General features: G+C 34.5%; 1 protein-coding gene across 3 annotated transcripts in view; it reads right to left on the reverse strand.

The window, feature by feature from the left end:
- The window catches only part of LOC138937698 (cell adhesion molecule 1-like), a 114,893-nt gene that overhangs the window by 16,703 nt on the left and 74,923 nt on the right, over positions 1-23,267 (reverse strand). For all 3 annotated transcript variants that reach the window (XM_070304215.1, XM_070304214.1, XM_070304216.1), the window contains exons 4-6: positions 17,501-17,624; positions 6,433-6,568; positions 1,068-1,201 (exon numbers count right to left, since the gene is read on the reverse strand). In XM_070304215.1, coding sequence (XP_070160316.1) covers positions 1,068-1,201; positions 6,433-6,568; positions 17,501-17,624 — 394 coding nt within the window. The remainder of the gene's footprint in view (positions 1-1,067; positions 1,202-6,432; positions 6,569-17,500; positions 17,625-23,267) is intronic.

Raw genomic sequence — 23,267 nt, forward strand, 5'->3', positions numbered from 1 at the left:
GAGAGAAATAAAAATTCCGCGCGTCGAATATAACTCCCTTTCTTTCTCGTCGTCTCTCCGTCGATTTATCGAACGCTAGACGTGCTAGATTTAAAAACACGAACGAAGTGAACGGATGGGATAAAAATAAAGCCCGCTCTTTTCCGAATTCATCTGGGATTATCATGCGGCAAGGAGGAGATAACAATTAAGCGGAGAACTCTCGTGCAAATCTTCGTTCTCGAATGCCGGTCGCTTCTTCCACCGCAAATGCAAATTGGCCCTTTCTTATTGTACGCTCTGGATTAATTAGAGAGTCGTGGCCTTTTTCACGACTCGTCCCTTTCGCGACTCGCGCTTCCGATTCGCTTCAATTCGATTCGTAATGCGCTTCGCGAGGCTATAAACAGAAGTTTGGAATTGACTTGATGGAAGCAAGAGACGGGAGTAAAATCACTGTGCCGCCGGTCTATGGCGCGCATTAGAAAGCGCTGAACAACGTTCAGTGGTGTTTGATGTTACTGCACGAGGGATCCGTTTCGTCGACCGTTAATTAGAGCTTTGGCTCATCAACCGTCGTCGTTGCTTGCGCGATGAAATCGAGCCACGTCGCTGCGACGCCGAACTCTCTCTATCTCAGTCGGCTTACTGTAAAATCAGCTTGCCTACCGTCCGCTCTTCCCATCCCGCTTTTCACTCTCCCCGAACCTTCGCCAATACCGGTGCAACACCATCCGATCTCAACGCGAGACCGCTTCACCTGGTGAAGCCACGTCGTGCTATTCCAAAGGTTCAACACTATACATATATGTTCTACGGATTTTGTAGAAACTTGGTCACCCGTGCGACAGCGAGTCGCTGTTGCAAACGCTTTCACCCGACAAAGATACAATATAATACAATATCGATCGTCATATTCCATTTTCTCCTTGTCGCGTATGTATCTATTGTACTTTATTTTTATCCATGTTACTTTGGCCGGAACGATGCAAGATTCGGTTTACGGGCGATGCTTCTCTACTTTGTGATATCTTTCCCGATGCTGCGGAAAGTACTTTTTCGAGAAATGTTTAAAAGTGATTACTCACCTGCTCGCCATTAACGAACCATTTAAGTTTCGCGGCAGGATAGGACTTGCCGCTGGTGCAATTCAATGCGAGCACGTCGCCACTCGCGTACACCTTTTCCTCTCCCCTTATCGAGGGGCTTTCTTGAGATACCGCTGCAACAATTTAAGAAAATTCTTAGATCTATACGATAATATTCTTTATTTTAGCTGTACAAGTTTGAATAAAAGTTAGCGCTTTATTTTTATTAAATTATGGCACATTATATACACGTATTGTCTATTATATAATTATAAATATTGCTATACATATTTTTAAAAAATGAAAAGAGAGAGAGAGAGAGAGAGTGAACATCTTGATTTGTAATTGTAAATTAAAATAATGTCTAAAGAAGTAAAATTTCTACTATTCAAGTAAAGACATTATCTGATATGGAAAATAAAAGAATAAAGAGAAAATTCTTAAAATACTGCCATTTGTCTCGGTCTTATTAACCCAAGACGTCTAATACTAAATCCCACATTGTTTCGTCGGCATAAAAAGCAGCTTCGCCCTTTGGGAACTTTACGCGGTAAAGCGTATAAAGTCGGACGCGCCATTAACAAGAAGTTTTACTGCCACTAAACGCGTTTATTAACCGAGCTTTAGATCTCGTGCATTTTAAATTTTTCGGCGTATACGTGCCGCCTCGCGTTAATGCTCTCCATAATGAAGCGGCCGTACGGTACGCCGTCGCGTAGACACGATTAATAGCCGAAGTCGAGAAAGTGAGCTCTATAAGAATGCATCGGGGTTTAGATGCTCTCGGTTGGGAAACACTTGCGAAATTTATGACGACGGCCGAAGCAGTACGCATATTTGTTTGACGCGTATATTATATTGTTCGCTGGATAAGAACGTTCTTCCGTGAATAAAAAATTCCATGTTTTTCCTTTTTCCATTAGTTCCAACGCTAAACAGCTTACATTGAAAGACCGAATCATAGATGCAATGCATCAAATATCACTAGAACAATCTACAATCTAGCTGCAATTAATGAGATCAGTGCTAGATGTAATGCTTGGATTGATGCAAGAGGGCAACATTTTGAACAATGTATGCATTAAATAGATGAAATGTAAATAAATAAGTAAAAAAATGAAAACTTGCTTTGTTTCTTTTTTTGCGATTCTCTCCAAAATGGAGCAAAAACGAGCAAACCTCTACAGGACTTTCTGTCTTAGCTTTTTGGTCCTCGACACGCTCCTGAAGTTTTGTCATTTAGATTGGAGACAGCCTGTATATATTTATAATATGTTAATTCCAAAATACAGTATATATCTTCACATGTCTTTCTTTCTCTATTACATATCTAAAAATATTAAAAAATATATAAAGTAAAAATTTCTTTCTGCATTGTTACAGAAATAAATTCTTTGTAATATTTTTCTCTAAATTAACAATAATTCTAACAATGAATCTTTTTAATCTGATTTTGATAGAATTGATATTAATTGAGCAGAACACATATCGATTATGTTTATAAATGATAGATTAGAAACATGATTGTTTCTCTAATAACATAATGCATATTTAAAGTTATTTATCTTTTATATTATGTTACAAGAAGCATATAATTTCTTGATTGTAGCTAAATTCGATTCTGATGTGTGTGTGCTCGATTGTCTCTGCTAAATCGACTACGTATGAGAATTAATCTGAAGCGACTGGACAGTTTTGATCAAAGTCACTATCGAATAAGATACCATCGTAATAAAAATGCTTATCTTCCCGATAAGCTTCCAAAGCCATCGCGACACTTCGTTTGAAATATTCAACGAAGCCATTTTGAATCTTATAACGATTCTTTCCATCTATCCGACTGGCGTTTCCGCCGGAAGTTTGTGTTTGCAAATATCGTTTGCAGCGAACGAATATCGTTTGCTCATTTCTATTTTTAATCAATTACTCATCAAATTAATGAAGTTATTAAAGAAAATTATTTCTGTATAAAAATATTACGAATGTTTTATGCATTTATTTTATGCGTTTTATAATGAACAGAGTGAAAGATTAATATATAAAATGTAAAAAAAGAAACATTTATTTTTGAAGAAAATACATAATAAACGAATATTCCAAGTTTTTAATAATTTATTAAATTTAACGCGGACGTTGAACAAATCAATAAATAATATCAAAAAAGTATAAAATGTATAATGCCATTTAAAATCTCTCTCATGCAATAAGAGATGATATGTCGATATACGATAATATGGAGAACATTGTACGAACACACAATTAACTTCTAGCATTTTTTAACGCTTGGCAATAAAGTTACCGTCTAGCCGATGTATGGCACACCAGCGAAATAAATTCAAATAATTCACGCTCGCTTGCTCTTGTTGAAACGCATTGGCCTGACGACGGGAACGCGATCGAACTCGCATGTTAGCGAGAGGAGACGAGGTGGAAAAAAGGAAAAAAAAAAATGCGAGAGTCGACCACTTGGCAAAAATACGATACGATTAACCACGAAAACACAATTAGACGTCTGTTTCTACGCGAGAAAAAAGATGGTTACCATGATATAATATCCGATAGTGAAAAAAATAATTGGGTTGGTTACTAAAACTTGATTTTAACTTCGCAATATATCTATGTTTGTGCGAGACAGGCAATGAAATACTTCGCATTGATTTATATGACTGTATTGAATATTTTTGATATTTGCAAATGGCACGTTTGAAATTCGCCGAATTGCGAGCGAGAAGCCACGAAGCGAGCAACGCTGGTTATCGATTTTTACGCGGGTCAGCGCGAGGGAGAAAATTTCGTCGCAAAGATGCAGTAGAAGACGAAAAGCCGACAGGCCGACGAAACTTGGCAAGACGACAGCCTCCTACACAACGGTCTTAAAATTCCCCCGTCCGCGTATCTCTCCTTTTTCGTCTCCTTTGGCCCGAAGCGGCATCGGCGGCGCCCAGTAACGGCTCAAGACTTACGACACCGTAATATTTATCGCGTTTCGACGGTTTTATGCACCCTTAAACTTTAACGCCCGTTCACCGATCGCGCCTCGCGCAAACCACTCGAGTGAATTTCCTGCCTTCCACGGAATCGCGAGTAAGAGCACGCGTCCATTCCCGCCTTCCTTGATTCGATCGAGCGGGATGCGGATAAGTCGAAAAATGTGACGTGGTCTTTCGTAAAATTAGCGTTAGAATATTTCGCAAGTCGATGCGTTTCATCGTTTCGACGATATCAAAACATACGCAAATTTAACTCGGACAATTAACCCTTTCCCCAATCATTCCTGACGACAATTTAATATCATTTGTCTGCTACCTTTTAAACAGGTTTCGATATTATATATTGCGAAACAATATTATAAATGCATACCTTTATAACACAACTATGTCAGAAATTTTATTTAGAGCTCACTGATTTATACAAAACCGATATTTATATGACGTAAAAAATAATTGTTTTTTTCAATCAATACTATTAGCGGCGTTGTTTGTATTTTTCGCACAGCAAAACAAAATATACAATTATTAATTCTATTATTACATTTCTCTGTCTTTTCTTTTCGGCGAATTAGGTACATTTTTAAATATATTTTCATTATTGAATTAATAACAACATGTGTAAAATTATTTGTTTTAATGTTTTTGTGCTGTAACGTAACGTGACTTCCGCACAAATGAATAAGTTGTTTGAGGAATTAACTGAAAAATAAATGCGCTTAATGCGTTGTATTTTACGTTCGACATTATCTTCTTTTTACAAAAATTCCAAAATCCATTCACCGCAACACACCGTTTACAAATCTTATTCAGTTGCTAATGGAAATATGTTATAACGAAATAATTATAAGGCGATTATGTTCTGCCTATAGCGGACGAGTCCCTCATAATCATGCCTATCTTCGAACCGTCTACGTTAAGGTGAGTTAATATCTAGCTCGGAGTTACTATGTACTATCGTATCGCCCACTTTGACCGTATGATAATCCTATTGCAACGGATATCTCGTCTAGCGTGTGCTCAAGATAATTAGATACGCTTCCTTTGATCCTGATAAGAACAGCATACGCATCCACGCGCACGGCCGTTTGGATCGAGTATCCGCCGCGGATTGATTGGTCAATGTCCGAAACATCGTATGGGAATCATGTGTCGCGTCATCATCAATCGGATATACTAATCTTTGAAAGGAGAATTAGTGCGATTACGTTAGAGGATATTGCGCGCTGTTATCGGGTTTCGTCTCCCATTTACTACTTCGTACACTTGCTTTGTTTGAGGAGAAATGTACCATATTTGCTGTACCTACAGTTCGCTGTATATCGTACTGATGAAAATGCGTCCAGAAATCGAGTTGCATGGAGATCAAATAACAAAAGAATAGCAGACAAACAAAAAAGGCAGATGACGTTTTCATGCACAGATTATTGATGAATTTATAACTCCACATGGACACGTACGTATTGTATATTCGATGGCACAATCAAATAAAGAGCTGAACGATTAATCAATCAAACCGTTATTCGTTTACCCGCTTGAACTGGTCAGTGGAGCAAACGATTATCTGTTTGTCTATCTAATCAATGAAGCGATTATATAGCTGTTTTATATCGCTTACGCGAGAGAGGTAATGAAAAAATTTTAAGTACACGATAAATACATATAATTTTAAAATTAAAAGAGAAATTAATCACATGTGATGAATAGAAATTTCCCAATATTTGCGGCTATTTTTTCGTTCATTAAAAAAAAAAAAAACCTTTTTTTTAACCCTTCGATTGTATACGAGTTTATTGGGATATCCTAAAATTCTTTTTCTATTGACAATATTTCAAAATAAAAGCTCTCTGAGAGTACTTTCGATATTGATGTTTTCTTTATCAGAACTAGAATTATTTACGATTCATTTTTAAGCCTATCACGATTCCAATAAGATGCATTTGACATTCGGTAATTGGCGCATTCTCTGACTGTTAGATTGTCTTGCAAGCAATATAGGGTCTCGATGGCACTTGCGAACTTACACAACGCTGTAATTCGATATCGTCGACGGAGTTGTCGTTAATTTTGCGAACTAATCGGTCCATAGTAACCACATGAACGTGTAAACGCGATAGCGAATTCATGGTTAGAGTAAAGGGACTCGCTCCATCTTCGAGGATGATAGAACATTACGAAGGACGATACCGGGTCTCGACTCGCAGTTTCTCATTTCTTCGCGAGAACGCGACGGTTACCTCTCTCTTTCTCTCTTCCTTTCCGCACACTGCCGCCCAACTCAACCACGTCGTAGTCTTTAGTCGAGTTACCAAAGGGGAGACGACGGCGCGGCCGTGTTCAAAAGCATTATTAATTAAACGCGACACCGGTCCACTCACCTATGACCTCCATGTTCGCCTCGGCGCTAACTAAGCTAAAGTTCGGCGCCTCTGCATTAACTTCGCACTTGTATTTGCCGCTGGCATGAAGGCTCGCATTTTGCAATACTACCATCTGGTCATTCGACTGTTCTTTCTGAAACAGAAAATGCAGACTCGTTGTAAAACCGCACAAATCGTAATACAAATAATAAAAATAGATATAAAATAAAATACTGAAAAGTTGATTAATGTTACTTAGATTGCAGGCTTGCAATATTCCATTCAAGATAATACCTATTAATTAACTCCTGCTCATACATAGCGATTTTGTAATATGTATATACATATGTTAAATTGAAATTTCTTTTCCTTTTTTCTCGTTCATCATTTGAAAGAGAGATGTTACATAGAATTCTATTTTATAATTAAGTTCTTAATCGCAAACTGACTATTATAGATTAAAATATAAACATTAAAAAACATATACAAAATTTTTTAATTATGTTAAATATAAATTTTGAATGAACAAAGATAAAAAAAAAGATACATTCGAATAACATTTAATGAATAAAGCAACGATAGATATTCATCGTTTATTTAATAATGTTTATTTAGTGATGCGCAGCCATCTAGTCTAAAATAAAATTTTTTGCAAACTATTACATAAATAAAATCATAAAAATTAAAAAATAAAAAATCACGTATAAGGATAAATTGCATTAAAATTAAATGAAAGATGAAACACTTGAAATATATGAAATGGCGAGAGATGTCTATTACATTTGACATTACATGGAAATTTATTTGTATATCAACCTAATCATTTGCTGCGAGCTATTATACAATAGAATAGAGAATTATAAATATGCAGTATTTTGAAGATAAAAATGAGTTAACTCGAATAAAAAGACCCAGAGATATGTCTACTGGAGAAAGTGTCGAAAAATGAACGAGACGGAGCCGCGATTTTTCCGAGCTATTTGACAACATTTAGCCGAGGTATAATAATTCGTGCCATTACGGTAAAGCGGGATGACAAGACATCGACTTTACGAGTCATTTCGTTTTTAGAGCAGTGTAGTTACGTCGTTACAAATGGCGGTCGCAGATCGGGCGCATGATTATCGAGTGTAAGAGTTATTCTTTTGTTTTCTTTTGCTGCAAATTTGCGACTTGCAACTTTATAAAAGGTTTTTGCATTCATACGCTTTTTATTGAATTAAAGCACATTTATTATATACTCTGTCCTAATTTACACATTAAAGAAAAGAAGATTAATTAGATCGAGAGCTCTTTGCAATATTTTAAGAATAAAAATTCCATCAAAAAATTTGATATAAATTAACAAGTGATTATACAAACCTAATATACACCTAATTACACAAAACTACAAATTTCTTTTTGTAATGCGTTAACAGGACAACCATAGCATAATTACTGAACAGATTTTTTACGCTATGTCAAGCTCTTATGCAAGAAAAAAATGACATCGTAAATGGATTTTTTCTTTTTTCTCGCCAACTTTCGAATGCAACGGAGAGTTTCGCAAATAAAAATAAATAGAAACGTATAATCAAAACATGCAAAAAATAAAATGGATTTATTGAAATAAATATAAAAAAAACATTTCCCTTCCTTTTAAATAAACATTTCTTTATTTTTTAAACCGGCACAATTAATCTATATATATATATATATATATATATATATATATATATATATATATATATTTCGTAATTATGATACGATATTATAATTCAATTAAAGTAAAAAAAAAAATTAAAAGTTTCAAATTTAAAAAGATTGATTTTATCCATCTATCTGGAAGACAAATATGGGAATTCAATTTTATATAAAACGATCTGGCTGGCACTTGGACCATATACAAAGAAATATATATGTATGCACACTTAAACGAGCGAGCAAATATATGTATTTATTCTATTTATATACATACATACATATGGTACATACATATATATATGTGTGTGTATGTACAATATGGGTAGTATATGACGTATTTTCCATAGTAGTGCATAAAAGGTCGATGCAACGAGTTTAAGAATTATGCGGCGGAGAAGCGAGTCTTTTGGGTGCTTGCAAGGCAGAAAATTGGAACACTTCTTTGCTATTCGAATTTATGGGAAGTACATTGCAGATATGTTTACTATGAGAACTCCCAATTTTATAAACGAACTAAAAGCTTGCATATATTCACGATAAAACTTTTTTTTACAATCAAATAAATTTATAAAATAATTGCATATATTCTGACAGTTTCCGAATAATAATACTTTAGACAAAAATTAATGTTATCAAGAAATTTATTTATTGGACATAAAAACCGAATTTCTCTATATTAAATCTTTTAAATTTCTTATTACAATTCTGTTACATTACATTTGTTAGAGAAAACATTTAGAATTTCCATATATTTTTTTAAATGTATAAATTAAATATATTTTAGTAATATATCAAATATATTTTTTTTTAAATGTAAATTATACAGAAAAGATATTGTGTTTTATAATCTTTTCATTTTACATTTCACTGTGTAATAACTAGTGAGTTATTAAAAATTATTTAAGAAAATGAATCTCGAAAGCGATTAAAATAGAGAGCTATCTAAGACAACATTAATATTTATAATCATTAATAATATAAGAAATGCTTCTTGAAAAAAAAAAAAAAAAAAAAAAAAAAATGATTTTGATCTAAAATATCTTTTTCAGTAATGAAATTTGGAAATAATAACGTGCAGCAAATAGGATACTTTAGCTTAGACATACGCTAATTCATTATAGTAGCAATGTATAGCCAATGTGTAGCTAGTAAATTATTAAAATACGCAACGCAAATGCAAATTATGTTTTATCGAAAAGAATGTACGTCAAGAAGTGGTCAGAGAGATAAATGCCGTTACCGAAAGGTTTCATACTGCTACATGGTACTGATACGCGAGAAATCCGCTCGATACTAAAAGTATCCGAAAACTTTTCAGGAAATACTTTTCACAGGTACGATAAAACTTTGCACAATTATGAGGAAATAAGAGCAATGTCTCTCGTGATCTACCTTTGAAGATAGTGACAGCGTTGAAGACGCTATACAGGGTGGCCCCGAACGTTCCAGCCAGACTTTGAGATCTTATAGGAAATTTAATTCTGAAAAAATTTCCTATAAATTAAATGGATCATAAAATGCTTTCTTAAAAAGTTATCGCTCAAAAACCTCTGAAATCGTGATTATTTTACACATTTTTCCAAATATCATGGAAAATGTTCGTCTTTTAACAAAAAGTATCGAAACAAAAGTTGTAGAAAATTAAATTATCTTTCAAATGAGATCAAAATGATTGTTGTACGTTCCATAGATTTTGATATAACCAGTTTCAAACGTACAAAAACGTGCTTTTTGTTACTTATTGTTAGATCGATTAAAGTTGAATCAGAAGGAAATCCGGGACATTTTGAAAATAGTTAGTTTTTTCACGTTTTTATTCATTTTGTACTATTACGTGCTATCTTAGTTTTAAAAAAATTTATTTTATTTTCATAAAAGAAAAAGATTTTTATTTTTTATTTTTATCGTTTTTTCAAGAAATTTATTAAGTTTCATTTTCTTTTCACCTTTTGCTCTTCCTTTGCAACAGAAGTTTTTGAGCGATAACTTCTTAAGAAAGTATTTTTCGACCCAGGAAATTTTTTGTTCAGAATTAAATTTCCTATAAGATCTCAAAGACTGGCTGGAACGTTCGGGGCCGCCCTGTATAAATCTTCAAATAGAAATAGAAGATATAGAAATAGAACGGTATAAATAATAAATTCTGAGGAATTACGCGGATCTAATTAAATAGCACAATCCACATTTTATTAATTATACAATGTGCAATTATTACATATATTATATTTTTTGGGATTAATTTAGCAAATAAGTTATATTTATTTTTCATTGCGTTGAAGTAAACTGCGCTCGTCGAAATTAATATAAACGTTAAAAATACTCTTCTAACATTTTCTTTTTTCTTAATTACTGATTCAATGCATGCTAATTTTAAATTATATTTTTTTCCGTTCTATTTAAATTTTCAATGAAAACAATAGAATGATTTGTCGTGACGCTTTGTTCGTGTCACGCATTCTCAGCGAAAATGACGAAAAGAAAGATTCGCTTATAAATGGAATATATCTATATTGGCGAGAAAATTTAGGGCAACCGAAGCAGAATTGAAAAATCGGATGACCGAGCATAAGAGAAAAGATCGGGGCAGTACGCCCTCATATGTCTGGGGAAATTTTATTACCGGTAGTAACACGTCCAGAGATTTTTCCAGCAGCGGAAAAGTACACACAAACGAGACTCCAGAAAGAGCGGAAACGCAAGGAAAGAAGGCGCACCGGCCACGATCACGTGGAGGAAGTCACGAAGTATAAACGACGTGGTTCCTGCGCGGCAATGTTGACGTTTATCTCGTACTAAAGGCGCTGTCGGACATGGAGTTCTTACGCCGACAAATTAATTTACGTCCCATGAGAAAAGTTTCGCGAAAACAAGAGAGGAAATGACAGCGAGCAGCGGAGATCGCGGGAATCGTATTACCGTCGACAATATTTCCCACCGGCAGCAATTCGCTCTTCAAACGGTCTGTTTTGTAACGATAAGCTAATAGGTCAAGGTATACATTTTGCGAGGGAATATTATTCGAAAGAGCTATTGATTTGAATCAATCATGACCCACGTCCATTTACGCTAATCCTGATTAAATCAATCTTACGAATTCTGTGCTTTTCTATTACTGACATGAGAAAAACAGTAATATGAAGAAGTTGAATTGAATTTTGTGATACTTATATCTCCGTATGTATATTGCATAAGAAGAGGAATAATTTAAAAAAAATAATCAATTGTTAAATCAACATTAATTAATCAAAATTAATTCATTAATTTGAACAATTAACACACGACCTTTTAACATGATTTATAAAAATGTATAATTTAATTTATATTGCAAAAAATATTGGTGAAAGTAGAACTTTGCAAGAAAAACGAAGTATTCAACTACCAAATCCAACTCGGTTAACACGAAAAGAGTCCATAACTGGCGGTTTACCAAAGCGAGTCAAAAAAGCATGACAGCGTAGAAGCACACGATAACTTGCTCAAAGCATCTGAGATTGTTTGTTGGCTTCGCTACGGAAGTTTCGCGTAAGAGTCGACTGAGGAAGAGAGTAAAAGAGAGAGAAAGATTAAGAGAAGGAGAGAAAAACATAGAGAAAGGGATTAAGAAAGATAAGAGAGGAGAGGAGGTTTTCTCCCTCTCAGAAGATAGGCGCGCATTTCTAGCGCATCGCGAGAGATTCAGCTGTTGATTCGTTCTCGATGAAATTTCAGACTCGAGTTGGCAGGTAATTTCAAAGCTGCGTGCTTCTCTCTTTCTCTCTCCGTTTCCCTCTTTTTCTTTCTTTCTTTCTCTTGCTTACTTTAGATCCCACGTGTCCTCCTCTCACGGCTTCGCCGCGTTCCTATAGAATACGTCTTTTTCATCATTTTTCCAAGCACCTCGGAATCTCTCTCGGTTTTACGGCGAATTAACGAACGCCTTTCAGGCTGGCTGCATCCGTGCCCGATGAAGGTAAACGCGATTACACGTGCGCGCCAACGGGAGATGAAAACAATTTTTATATTAGCCACTCTTTCACATTTCCAAAAACGTAGAGATATTTGTCCGGAACTACCCTAAGCTGCGAGATTCGTTAATACTACTTTATTATTCGCATTACTCATTACTTAAACTTAAAATATAAGACATGTGATGAAATAATTGCAGAATGAGAAAAAATATGTTAGCTTAATTTCCTAATTGAACGGTCTTTTCTTCAAACTGGCAAATTAACGACAAAAACAACAATAAAAAAAAAAAAAAGAGCATAGAATTTATAAAAGCATAGATATACAATAGAAACTGTATAAGAAGTGTTTAACGATGTTCAAATTTAAATTATTTAATATTAATATAAAAATTATACATCAAATCATGTTTCTTACACGATCATAATAATTTTGATTTAACCGCGATTAAAGAACAATTAATATTCAATGAACGATTTATCACATGAAACTTCGAAAAAAGAAGCAGAAGAAACATGATGAATATTCTTGTTTATATAAGTCACGATCAAAATCTCAACTCTTAGTTTTGCGATGTTCAGCCATCGAATGATAACGTCATTTTATAAGCCATGTATCTTATTGAAGTTCATCAAAAATATTGAGTGTACGTACAAAAGAATTTATGTTAGAATATATTTAACTGTATTAAGATTTGTCTTATTTTATTTTATAGAGTAACGCGGACAATCTTTTTTCGTCATCTAATCGATAAAGATAAATTAATCAGTCAAAATAAATTTTACTATGTTATATATTATTACCTTAATATTAATATTAAAGGCGAATCAATTATATTGTTCAATTTTGTTAAATATATTTTATAATCTAATAATTGAAAATTATATTTATTTTATAGATGTTTTGTAGGCATGTAAAGAAAATTGTATGTGTGCGTGTGTGTAAACAGATTTATAAAAATTATAAACAGAAATTGTAAAAAACTCTATTTATAGTAAAAGATAGAAAGTGAAATATTTTACAGACCTCCTTGTTCGCTCCGCTTACTAAAGTAACGACGTTATATATATATATATATATATATATATATATATATATATATATATATATATATATCTTTAAATTTTCGTGATTCTTTACACTTTAATACACGTCAAGAATCAGGCGCGGAGGGGAGAGGCAACAACGGCCGACGGACATGATCACTTTTGTCCACGGAGAGTTTTCTTTGTCGATATCGGAGAGCCATTGGACTGAGCCAGATTAATAGTCCGCTCTCCAATACAGGAGATTCGAAAGATCGGCGGCCCGGCGAGCGAAAGCCCGATGAGCCGATTCGGCTCACGTAATGCTCGTTACACGTCGGACGATATTAACGAGCGCCAAGAAGAGCGGAACTTTCGTGCCATCGAAAACGTGAATCGGAAGCGGACGCACCGTCTCGGGAATCGAGACGATCGCTCGCAGCCGGAACGGACGCAGACCGTCGATCCTCCCGTACTTTAGAGACACGGTAGTTTACTTCATATCTCACGCGTACGGCCGATTTCTCCGACGAAGCTGTCGTGGTCCGCGGTCATTTCCGCCGGCAAAAAGATCGAATCGGGCATCCGAAAATTACCGCACCAATCCGCATCTGCACGCTGCACGACATGTCTCAGAACCGGACGTCTTTTCATCCTCAGAGTTCGTGACACATTATATATATATACAATATATATGTATACATATGACAATTTTTTCTTGGTTAAGACCTTATGAATAGAACCGTTTGTCTTAAATTTTTGACACATATTTTTTCAACTAATCTCCAAATAAAAACTTGCTAATTTCTCCGATCGAAGTTAATCAAGATATAATTTTGCTGTACCTCCCCGTGGCGTAAATAAATTAAACAATCCACATACTTTTTTATCACTAATAGTTACCTGTCGTAGAAAGAAGAAGAACTTGTAGACGCCTATTCCCAGAGAATAGTACCGTATTCTCGTTTGTCTTCGCGTTGCGCATTTGGGCGTTTCTATTACGATGGTTCTTTTTATCACAAAGCATATTATCGCGACCGCGTGCCATTTCCACGATTGCCTAAGTCCGTCTACGGTCATGACAAATGTGTAATCGGATTTTATTTATATTCTTGTATACTTTGAACGCGCGCGCGCAGCGCTTTATTCCTACGCGGCGACCTCGTTTATATACATATACATACATGCGATGTTTTTGAGCACGCGTCGCGAACACGATCTTCCGCGACTATAGAATTAAATTAAATAATTTTACACGAATTTCTCACACATTCCTTACATTTGTCCGATTCGACGCTTCTCGTTTCGCGATATCTACATTCTTTCTCGCCCCGTACCGTGCCTGATGTAGTTTTACTTTAGTCTCTCTTCACGAGAAGTAACGACACGATTCCTTTACCATCGAACGAGCAATTCTCCAATTAAATTCTCTCAGTTACCTTAGATTATTCGATATGCTATATATAGATATATGTATATATGTATGTGTATGGATTTTTTCTATCGTTGTCGTCAAATAATTTTTCAATTATCAAATGCTATCGATAATTGTTCATTAAAAATTTCTTTTTTAGATCAAAATATGAGATTTATCTTACCGGTGTAATTGGAGCAATCTATATATTTATAACATATGATTGTAAACTAGAAATATAAATCGAATAGTTTAAGGTCAGAATTTTATTAGAAAATAATAGTATCTATATTGCTTTCGGGAAATATACATGAAAAAAAAGTGGCAGAAATTTACATTTTTTTTTTAAATTAATAATAAAATAATAATTAACTAATAATTAATAAAGTAATAATAAATTAATAATATTCTTCTCAGAATAGAATATTTAAGAAGAGCGTAGCAGAAAGAAAAAAAAAACAGAATATTGTAATTTTAATAATTTGGATGTTCTGTGTAATGTACTTGAAACTTATCAAGATATGCTTGATGTACTTATCTACCGCAAAACGTCCTACGTCAAAGCAAGTATGTAGTCGTAAAGGTAATTGCGCTTTACAGCTTGTCCCATGACACAAAAGGATCGCATCTATAGATATTAAAACGTAAGATAAGAAAACAGACAAGGAGAGAGAAAGTTTATATATTGTAGTTATCCATCTTATTTCTTATCTTACCTCGCGTATATAAAATGTTAACATTAAACATGCGCGAGTAAACTTGATGGAAAGAGAAATTGCAATATCGTAAGATTAAGATTACATACGAATGGGATTTTTTGCGCTTAGAAATAATTATTTGCAAAAAAAAAAAAAAAAAATGGAGACAAAACGTTTTTAAATTAGAAATGTTGTATGTATATATATATATATATATATATATATATATATATATATATTCTTGTATATTAAATAAAATTGACTTAGTATTCTTGGAGAATACAATATATATTCAATTGATTATATTTACACAAAGTATTCCATTTGCTGACATTTCCTTTCATTATCTCTCAAAGGCTTGTAAATTATGAGATCTTATTACTTACGTAATTCAGACTTATACAGATTATCTAAATTACTAAATTGCTATAATAAGACCGCATTTTTTATGTGATAATTTGTCAAATACCTATTATGAATTGATATCGATGAAAATTGTGCGGATTAAGGTTGAGCGACGAGGATAATCCCCATCAAATGTGATTAGCAAAAAAAAAAAAAAAAAAAAAAAACTATGAATTTGGTAGCAACTCGATTTTCCTGTTTCGCGGACACGTAATCGCATCACCGATGTCGCGTGTCCATTAAAAACGCGGTCGATTCTTTTTCAATGAGCGTATCGTGACCTATATTCGTTGCATTACGGCACGGGAGCAGGATGCATCATCCTCGTGCAATCTCTCTTCACGAAGATCTCTGAATTCAGCCTCATCTCTTCGTAATATAAAGAGTAGATTGGCGCCGCTAAATCTTTGCGGAAAGCCGTAAAACTTGAGCGCTCCCATGTACGTTGTTGAGTACAATGGCGGTCTATGATATACGATGCACATTCCCTCGCGTTATACGAACAACACCGCCTGATAGTGTACCCTAGTCTATTTTTTTGCCAAATCTATATAAAATGGGACAAGGAAAGTACATTGATAACGTGATATGTGATCGAATGCTTTTGATGATTTTAAAGTCTAAATTATGTTATGATCTATTTTAATAATAATAAAATTAATAATGTTTCTTCCATTTTATACTTGTTATTTCAAAAAGAAGATATAAGATTTATATAGTTCCTTAACTTGTATAGAAAGATCTTATTACATTACAGTAAAGAGATGAGAGAGGAGGAGAGATAAAATTTATTATATATTTTCGCGCACGTTTTCACAGAGAAAAAAAAAGAAGCTATATGATGAATTATAAGAGTGTAAAGTAATAATGCTTTATAAAGGCATAAAATTTATTTTATCCCTAAAATGTTAGATATAATAAAAAAAAAAATTTTTTTTACGGTGATACACGATATGATTATGCATCGTCAGATGGTTAATTACGAAATCAAATTAATCTATGCTTCTTTGGGTATTAGATGGCAAACAATATTTTTTTCTCGACAAACACAAATATTTTTGTTGCAAGCAACAAAGATGTCCGTAAAGCTCGCGTGTTAAGCTCCTTGTCGAAAAAATCGTTTCCGTTTATCGAGCGATGAGACAAATATTATCGAAACGAAGTTTGCTGATCGTTCGCGGTTTTGTTTGCGACGAGACTCCCGATAGTTTCTCCCGCCGTTCCGATCTCTATAATCTGCGACGTTAGAGCAAATTTTTCGTCCTCCTTCTCTCTCCTTCTTCCCGCTACGTATGCTCGAGCGAATCGAAGATCTTTCCCTGAAATTGGTATCGTAGATCAGGTCGGAAGGTCCACTTTGTTTGACCCGGAGGCTCTCCAACCTGTTACCCGGCATCTCGGATATATCGACGTTTAAGACGTATCTGCAGGAGGTTGCCTTTGAAAAATTTATCGGATTCTCGCGATAGATTTCGAGATTTGTCTCAAAATTCATTCGTCCATGACGCATCGCTGCGATATGGCGGTCTTCAATTCGATTTATTTGTCTGCATCTCCGATCGAGTTTGAATTTCATTGAATGATTTTTATCGAAACGAATGTAAACGTAAATCTAGGTTTAAAGTAATCCGTTCCTGTTAAAATATTTCACATTCGGATTACACACATCTTTTATCTGTGACATACTTATTTGCTTCCATTTACAAGTGTCATTCGCCAATTTGTCAATTTTTTGGATTTCAAAAACGTCTACATGTTTATGACAAAGATATAAAGTTCTACCGATTCTTTTTTAGAGGCGAAGTGCTCTTAAATGAAGGACATTGTATTCGATGAAATGTTAAAGATTCAATATCGAAAAACACACACAATAGCACACTGAAATATAAGGAGGTACGAGAGGGTATTTTACTTACGTCAACTTTAACACCATTGACGAGATAGGTGTGGCCTTCTTTTGTTTGTAGTATATATTTGTAGAATACCTCGTGGTCCTTATACCATGTAATAGCATAGAGATTGTCTGCTCCCGGATCGTATCTAAAACAAGAGATTAAACGAGACACGTTATTAAACGCATGTCACAACTGTTGATCGAATAATTAATAGATACTAAGCAGATAAGCCTGAAAGCTCGCAACTACCTTCATCGTGACATTCTATAAAATACTATATTCTACGTATCATGTTTTAATAATTCGTAATTGCATCGCGTTCTTTCTTTAATAATATATTATACGTATATCCCGCATATAAAATAAAATTTATATGTGTGACATACATATAATATATTTAAAATATATTACAATCTCCCCCTCAACTATTAATTTTTTAATATTTATAAAAAATATGCATTAACGTCCTTAAGGAAATGATACTTAAATATGGATACTAAACAGGCAAAGTTTTTTTAGTTTCTAAAAGTTGAAGCATCAGATGCACGGGAGAAAACAGTCAATTCGTCCGAGAGTTCGATTTAAGAAAAAGATGCCACGAAGAGTTATTAAGCAGTTTAAATCGTTCTCACAAATAAGATCTGAAGATCTTATTTGATTATTATTATAAAACAAATGGTTTTACAAACACACATGACAAGTTTGTGTGCAATATACATATGTGCTCTGTGTGGTGCTCGTTTCATCATCTCAAATCTTCATCATAGATTGGCGGTGAGATCCCGGGAGCTAATTGTATGGGTTTTTGTATGGCAGACCAATATGCCTACCTTTGCTACTGAAGAATACCCCATCCATCTATTCACAAGCCGCTTTTACCGTGGACGCAATTTACGTATCCAGGGACTAATCGGTTCTGCGGTTCATTCGGTACAATAGAGACGAGTCGTGGAAACGAACAGATACTAACGAGTCGGGAATAAAAGTGAAATGAACGCGCGTCCCATTCGTACGCCGGCTTCAGATCGTATCCTTAATTGCTCCTCGTTCGATTATTTCTATCGTTGAATCGCGCTATTAATTGAATCGATTCTCTCTCGGTTTTAAGAATAGCACAAATATATTTTCCGGACCTCGAACTTTTAACGTGCCGTTTATTGTTGTACAATTAACAGAATGCCAACGAGCGTTTCATTTAGAGCGTCTGTGGCCTACTCGATATACATTTATTAAAGTTTTAATAGTTTTCCGCGAAGCAATTTACATATGGATGTGCATTTACATATGCGGTGTACACGCATTAATATTTCCGAGTGCGCTAATTTCACGCGATTAAACATTAATCTCATGGCTGCGCCTTGTACGAAATAAGATTCAAATTGACACAAGGGAATACTATTGCCAGATACATTTGTGACTGTGCATTTTCTAGAATAAAAAATTACAAAATTCGTACAAAATCTTTACAACAACGCAGTTTTTGCACATGTCCAGAAAATATGCATTATCTTACGTTGATAGATTATTAAAATGACAATTATATATATCATAAAACTTCACTGATGAGATAAAGAGCACCGTTTTAAAAATCCTTCGCTGCGAAAGCTTTTCATGTTCGTTCGAGATAAACGGGTCCTAAAGGCATCATTCATAAGCGTAACATTTCGAAATTCAAAAGAACATAATTCGATATTCATAAATTGTTTTAATATGATTACGTTCAACAGAAAGAAGAGATTGAGAAGATTATTCTCGTGTGACGAGACTCAAAAATGGAGCAAATAACAGTGCGATAATTCACCAATATACGTGATCGAAATACACTATCGCAGCAACCTGTCATTTTCTTAATCGAGAGTTATCCTTGTTGCATTCCGAACAATAAATCAAAAATCAGTTGCCTATATCGTAATTTTCCTAATTGTCATACATGTTTGCGCATCCATAGCGCTCGATATAATTCTTCGAAAGATATACGGATTTTTAAATATATCGTACTTAAATAAATGCTCTGAAATTATTAAGTCAAAAGTTAATAGACAAAATGAAATCGTTATCGATGATTACAAGTAATGAAAGCATTACCGTGTCCATCCTTTGCTTAAATAATAAATTAGTTGCAAACTCGAATAACGAATTCATTTTTATATCTATGTTCATTCGCAATTAAATTCTACCTTTGATATTATGTTCGGAACGATTGATCCGGTCGGAAGAGGTACCTTACTCCACGACCGCGCATTTGTCGTTTTCGCTATAATCACCGTTCTAGATAGTCTTCCCCACCGTTCCATCTCGTTAAATTGCATTTCAATAGAGTTTCTCAGTCATGCTCCGATAAACCTTTTGAGCGGTTAGGACAAAGGGAATCTCGTCTTCGACCCCGTCCTCGCCATGTTCTTACGAGTGACGCGTTTGCAAAAGTAACCGTATGCGCTCTCTTTCGCAATCGGTTCATATTCATCAAACGAAAATTTATCACGATATCCGTTGCCCATCAGAATATAATCTTGTTAAACAAACATTTTTAAAAATTTAATGAGTATTGGGCATCTTTCGAATAAAAATTTATCCAATTTTTTTTTTCTATATTTTTAGATTTAGATTAAATATCAGAGATTTAAGAACAGCTTATAAATAGAGAGTTTATCCTAAAAGAGGAATGTATATAATGTAGTAATATTATATAAAATTTGTAAACTCTTAAAAAAAAATTTTAAGAGAGAAAGAGAGAGAGTTGTCATCTTTCTCAAAAGATTTTATAAAATATACATGTGCGTTTTACTGTGTGTGTTTTACTAATCTATAATAAAATAATTTTACAAATGTAAAATTGATGCGGAGAAAAGTCGCGAAAAAACACAGAAGAAATATATAATTAATTTATCTCTCTCATACCTTTTTTAAACGTCTCGTTTCAATTACTTAATCATTGTAAAGCAACTTTAAAGATAAAGCAATTTTATTTGTCAAAACAATCAAAACATTCTACAATTAGAATTTCAAAGCCTTGTTCCGAACTATTGTATAAGATTTAGTTTCACAGAAATAAGATGGTCTTTGCGAACTGCACTCGTCTTCTGGTTACATAACACAATCCATTCGGAACAAACTGCTATCTTATTTTTGCATTATTCTAACGCGTAATCAGTAATATAAAAAAAATCGTACAAGGAGATACAATATATATTAAGGTACTATCTGTTTACCGGTATATATTGGGTCGTTTCATAGAAATAAGATGCAATAATCGAGAGCCACATGGTCCGCAACGAAGATTCGCGAGCGAGCAAAGTGTACGAGTAGCATCGGAGAACATTATTCCCCGAAGAGAGGATCGCGCAGTAGGCGGTTCTCCCGGTCGCGTCGGACACGTCGGATGCGATAATGCACGCTCGGTCTCATTGCGCCGTTGCACCGTTGCAGTGACGTACCCTAGGGGAGCATTCCGTGGGCTGTATGTCGGTGTCGGCGACGGTTCGCTACTAGCGCACCGCCATCCTCCCTTCCTACCTTATCCTGGCACAAGCAGCAAAGCCCTGGAAAAGGGATTGCCGCATTCGAGCGTAGGTGCACAATTTCGAGCCCTGCGTCGTGGGATTGATTTGCATTCTCCGGCTCATTTGCTGGGTCGTATCCTGCGGGATTTCTTCCTCCTCTTCCTCCGCCCCCCCTTCTCTCTCTCTCTCTCTCTCTCTCTCTCTCTCTCTCTCTCTCTCTGAGTTCCTACTTGTTCTTCTCCTCTTCTCATTTAGCCTTTGCTTTGCTTTCTTTTTTTCTTTATTGCTTATACGATATGTTTTTTTCAATCCTTCACGCGCCGGTCTCGATTTCGTCGACTTTTCTTCAACAAACATAAACTTTCTCGCATTTTTAGTAAAGTATTATTTATGTGCTGCTTTTATCCTATTCCTTAAATTTTCTATGTTTCTTTAAGTTTTTAAAACAAAAGAATGAAAATTCTTCACCGGATATAAAGCGTGTTGTTGCATCTTTTATTTTAATTAAAAATTGACTCGATAAATTGATGGCGCTCATGCACACCAATAATTTGATAGCGCTCGTGCAAATCGTCATTTGAATTGGAAAAACCAATGATCTAAATATTATTTATTATAACAATATTACCATAAACCATTATATTATCCCGTTTTCTATGTATTCAGACATTCATATCGTCAAATCCGTGATGATACAATTATATAATTTTAACTTTAGTTAGATATATCCATTCCTGTTATTTAAGTTTCATGAATTCATTCAATCGTCCAATTCGTTTATTATGAATGCGTTCAACGAATCGTGGATTACGTCCATATAACAATATTTTAATAATTTATATTATAGGGCGATGTGCTGTGTATATATAAATATCCTTTCGTTTAAAAGCGCAGAACAATGGCGTACAATGGCAATTATATTGTTTGGCGATGCATGACAAGATTCAAAATCAATTTGCTCAACGCTAAATCAAGTCGCACCGAGATCGTTCGGTCTAATAAGATCGAGGAAAATGTCGCGATGATAAATGAGATTCGTGGGGCAATCGAGGCGAAATTCTATGATTGGACAGCGTGAGAATGGAGAACTGTGGAACTCGAACTAGGAAATTCTCCGTGATGAAATTATACGACGGAAGGAGTACGCGTTATAATGTTAAAGCTAACGTGCAACGATGAATCTTCGTCTTTGGGATACACTAATCGCATAAATCTCAATTGCGAAAAGTATATTAGAGTCGATCAAATAGATAAAAGTGAATGACCGTTCTTCATTTTGACTTTGTTAACGCAAAATGTCAAGATTTATCTTTGAAACTGAATTGAAATAGAAAAAGGAAAAGATTCCAGAAGACAGTGATATTCTCTTTGATTAGCCACGTATTCCCGTTCGAATGCGGAATGTTCAATAATTCAACTAATGGCAAATTAGCGGTATACTGGCTTCAAAGCTTTATCGTGTTAAATAAACATGTAGAGGGTATTAATTAAAATGAGACTGTCAATCTCGCGACAACTTATGCGCGTCCATACAACAGATCGGTATACAGACGTGACGATACTCGATAATTTCGGTCGTATGATTTTCTATGTATTATCGCTAATGGAAACGCGATTAGTATAATCAAGGTTTATTGATATTGTATCATGTGCATTGTTCCTCTTTTTAAAACATGTACAGGAATTAAAGTAGGATTTACGTATCCATAATAATTACTTGATTTGATTTACATGCATAAGAATTTAATTATCATTGTTTCATTGTAAATGTTGATTCGTCGTTATTTAATTATATGTATACATCTTAACAAGATCGATGTAAATTGAATGAATAGTCAAATTAAAAAAAATTATTAAAAGAATTCAAAAATGTCATATGAGATTCTCATTTAAAGTTCCTAAACTGATTTAATTCTCTACGAAATTTCAATCGGTAGGGAATCGATAATGAACGAGTTAACGATTTGGACGCGGGCGTGTCAGGAATAATTTTCGCTTCTAGAGAGGTGAATTGTACGGGTGAGAAATTATTACTGTAGAAGTAGCAATACGTGGAATAAACTGATCGAAGAAGTGCGCCGACGAGAGCAAACTAATTTGTGTGTATATCAGAGAAGATATTTCGTCGCTCGTGCCCCGTTTTGAATGTTCATTCGCTTTGCAATTAATAACGATTGTCGACGCATTGATCATTATCAAATAGATAAGAAAAGATTTATTTGTTTAATACAAATCTATTTTCACTTTTAATTATCCTTTATTGCCCGTCAAGAGATCATATTATTGAC

Source organism: Polyergus mexicanus, unplaced genomic scaffold (genome assembly GCF_030449975.1).
Source record: "Polyergus mexicanus isolate NDT 795.1 unplaced genomic scaffold, iyPolMexi1.0 SCAF_11, whole genome shotgun sequence".
Lineage (NCBI taxonomy): Eukaryota > Metazoa > Arthropoda > Insecta > Hymenoptera > Formicidae > Polyergus > Polyergus mexicanus.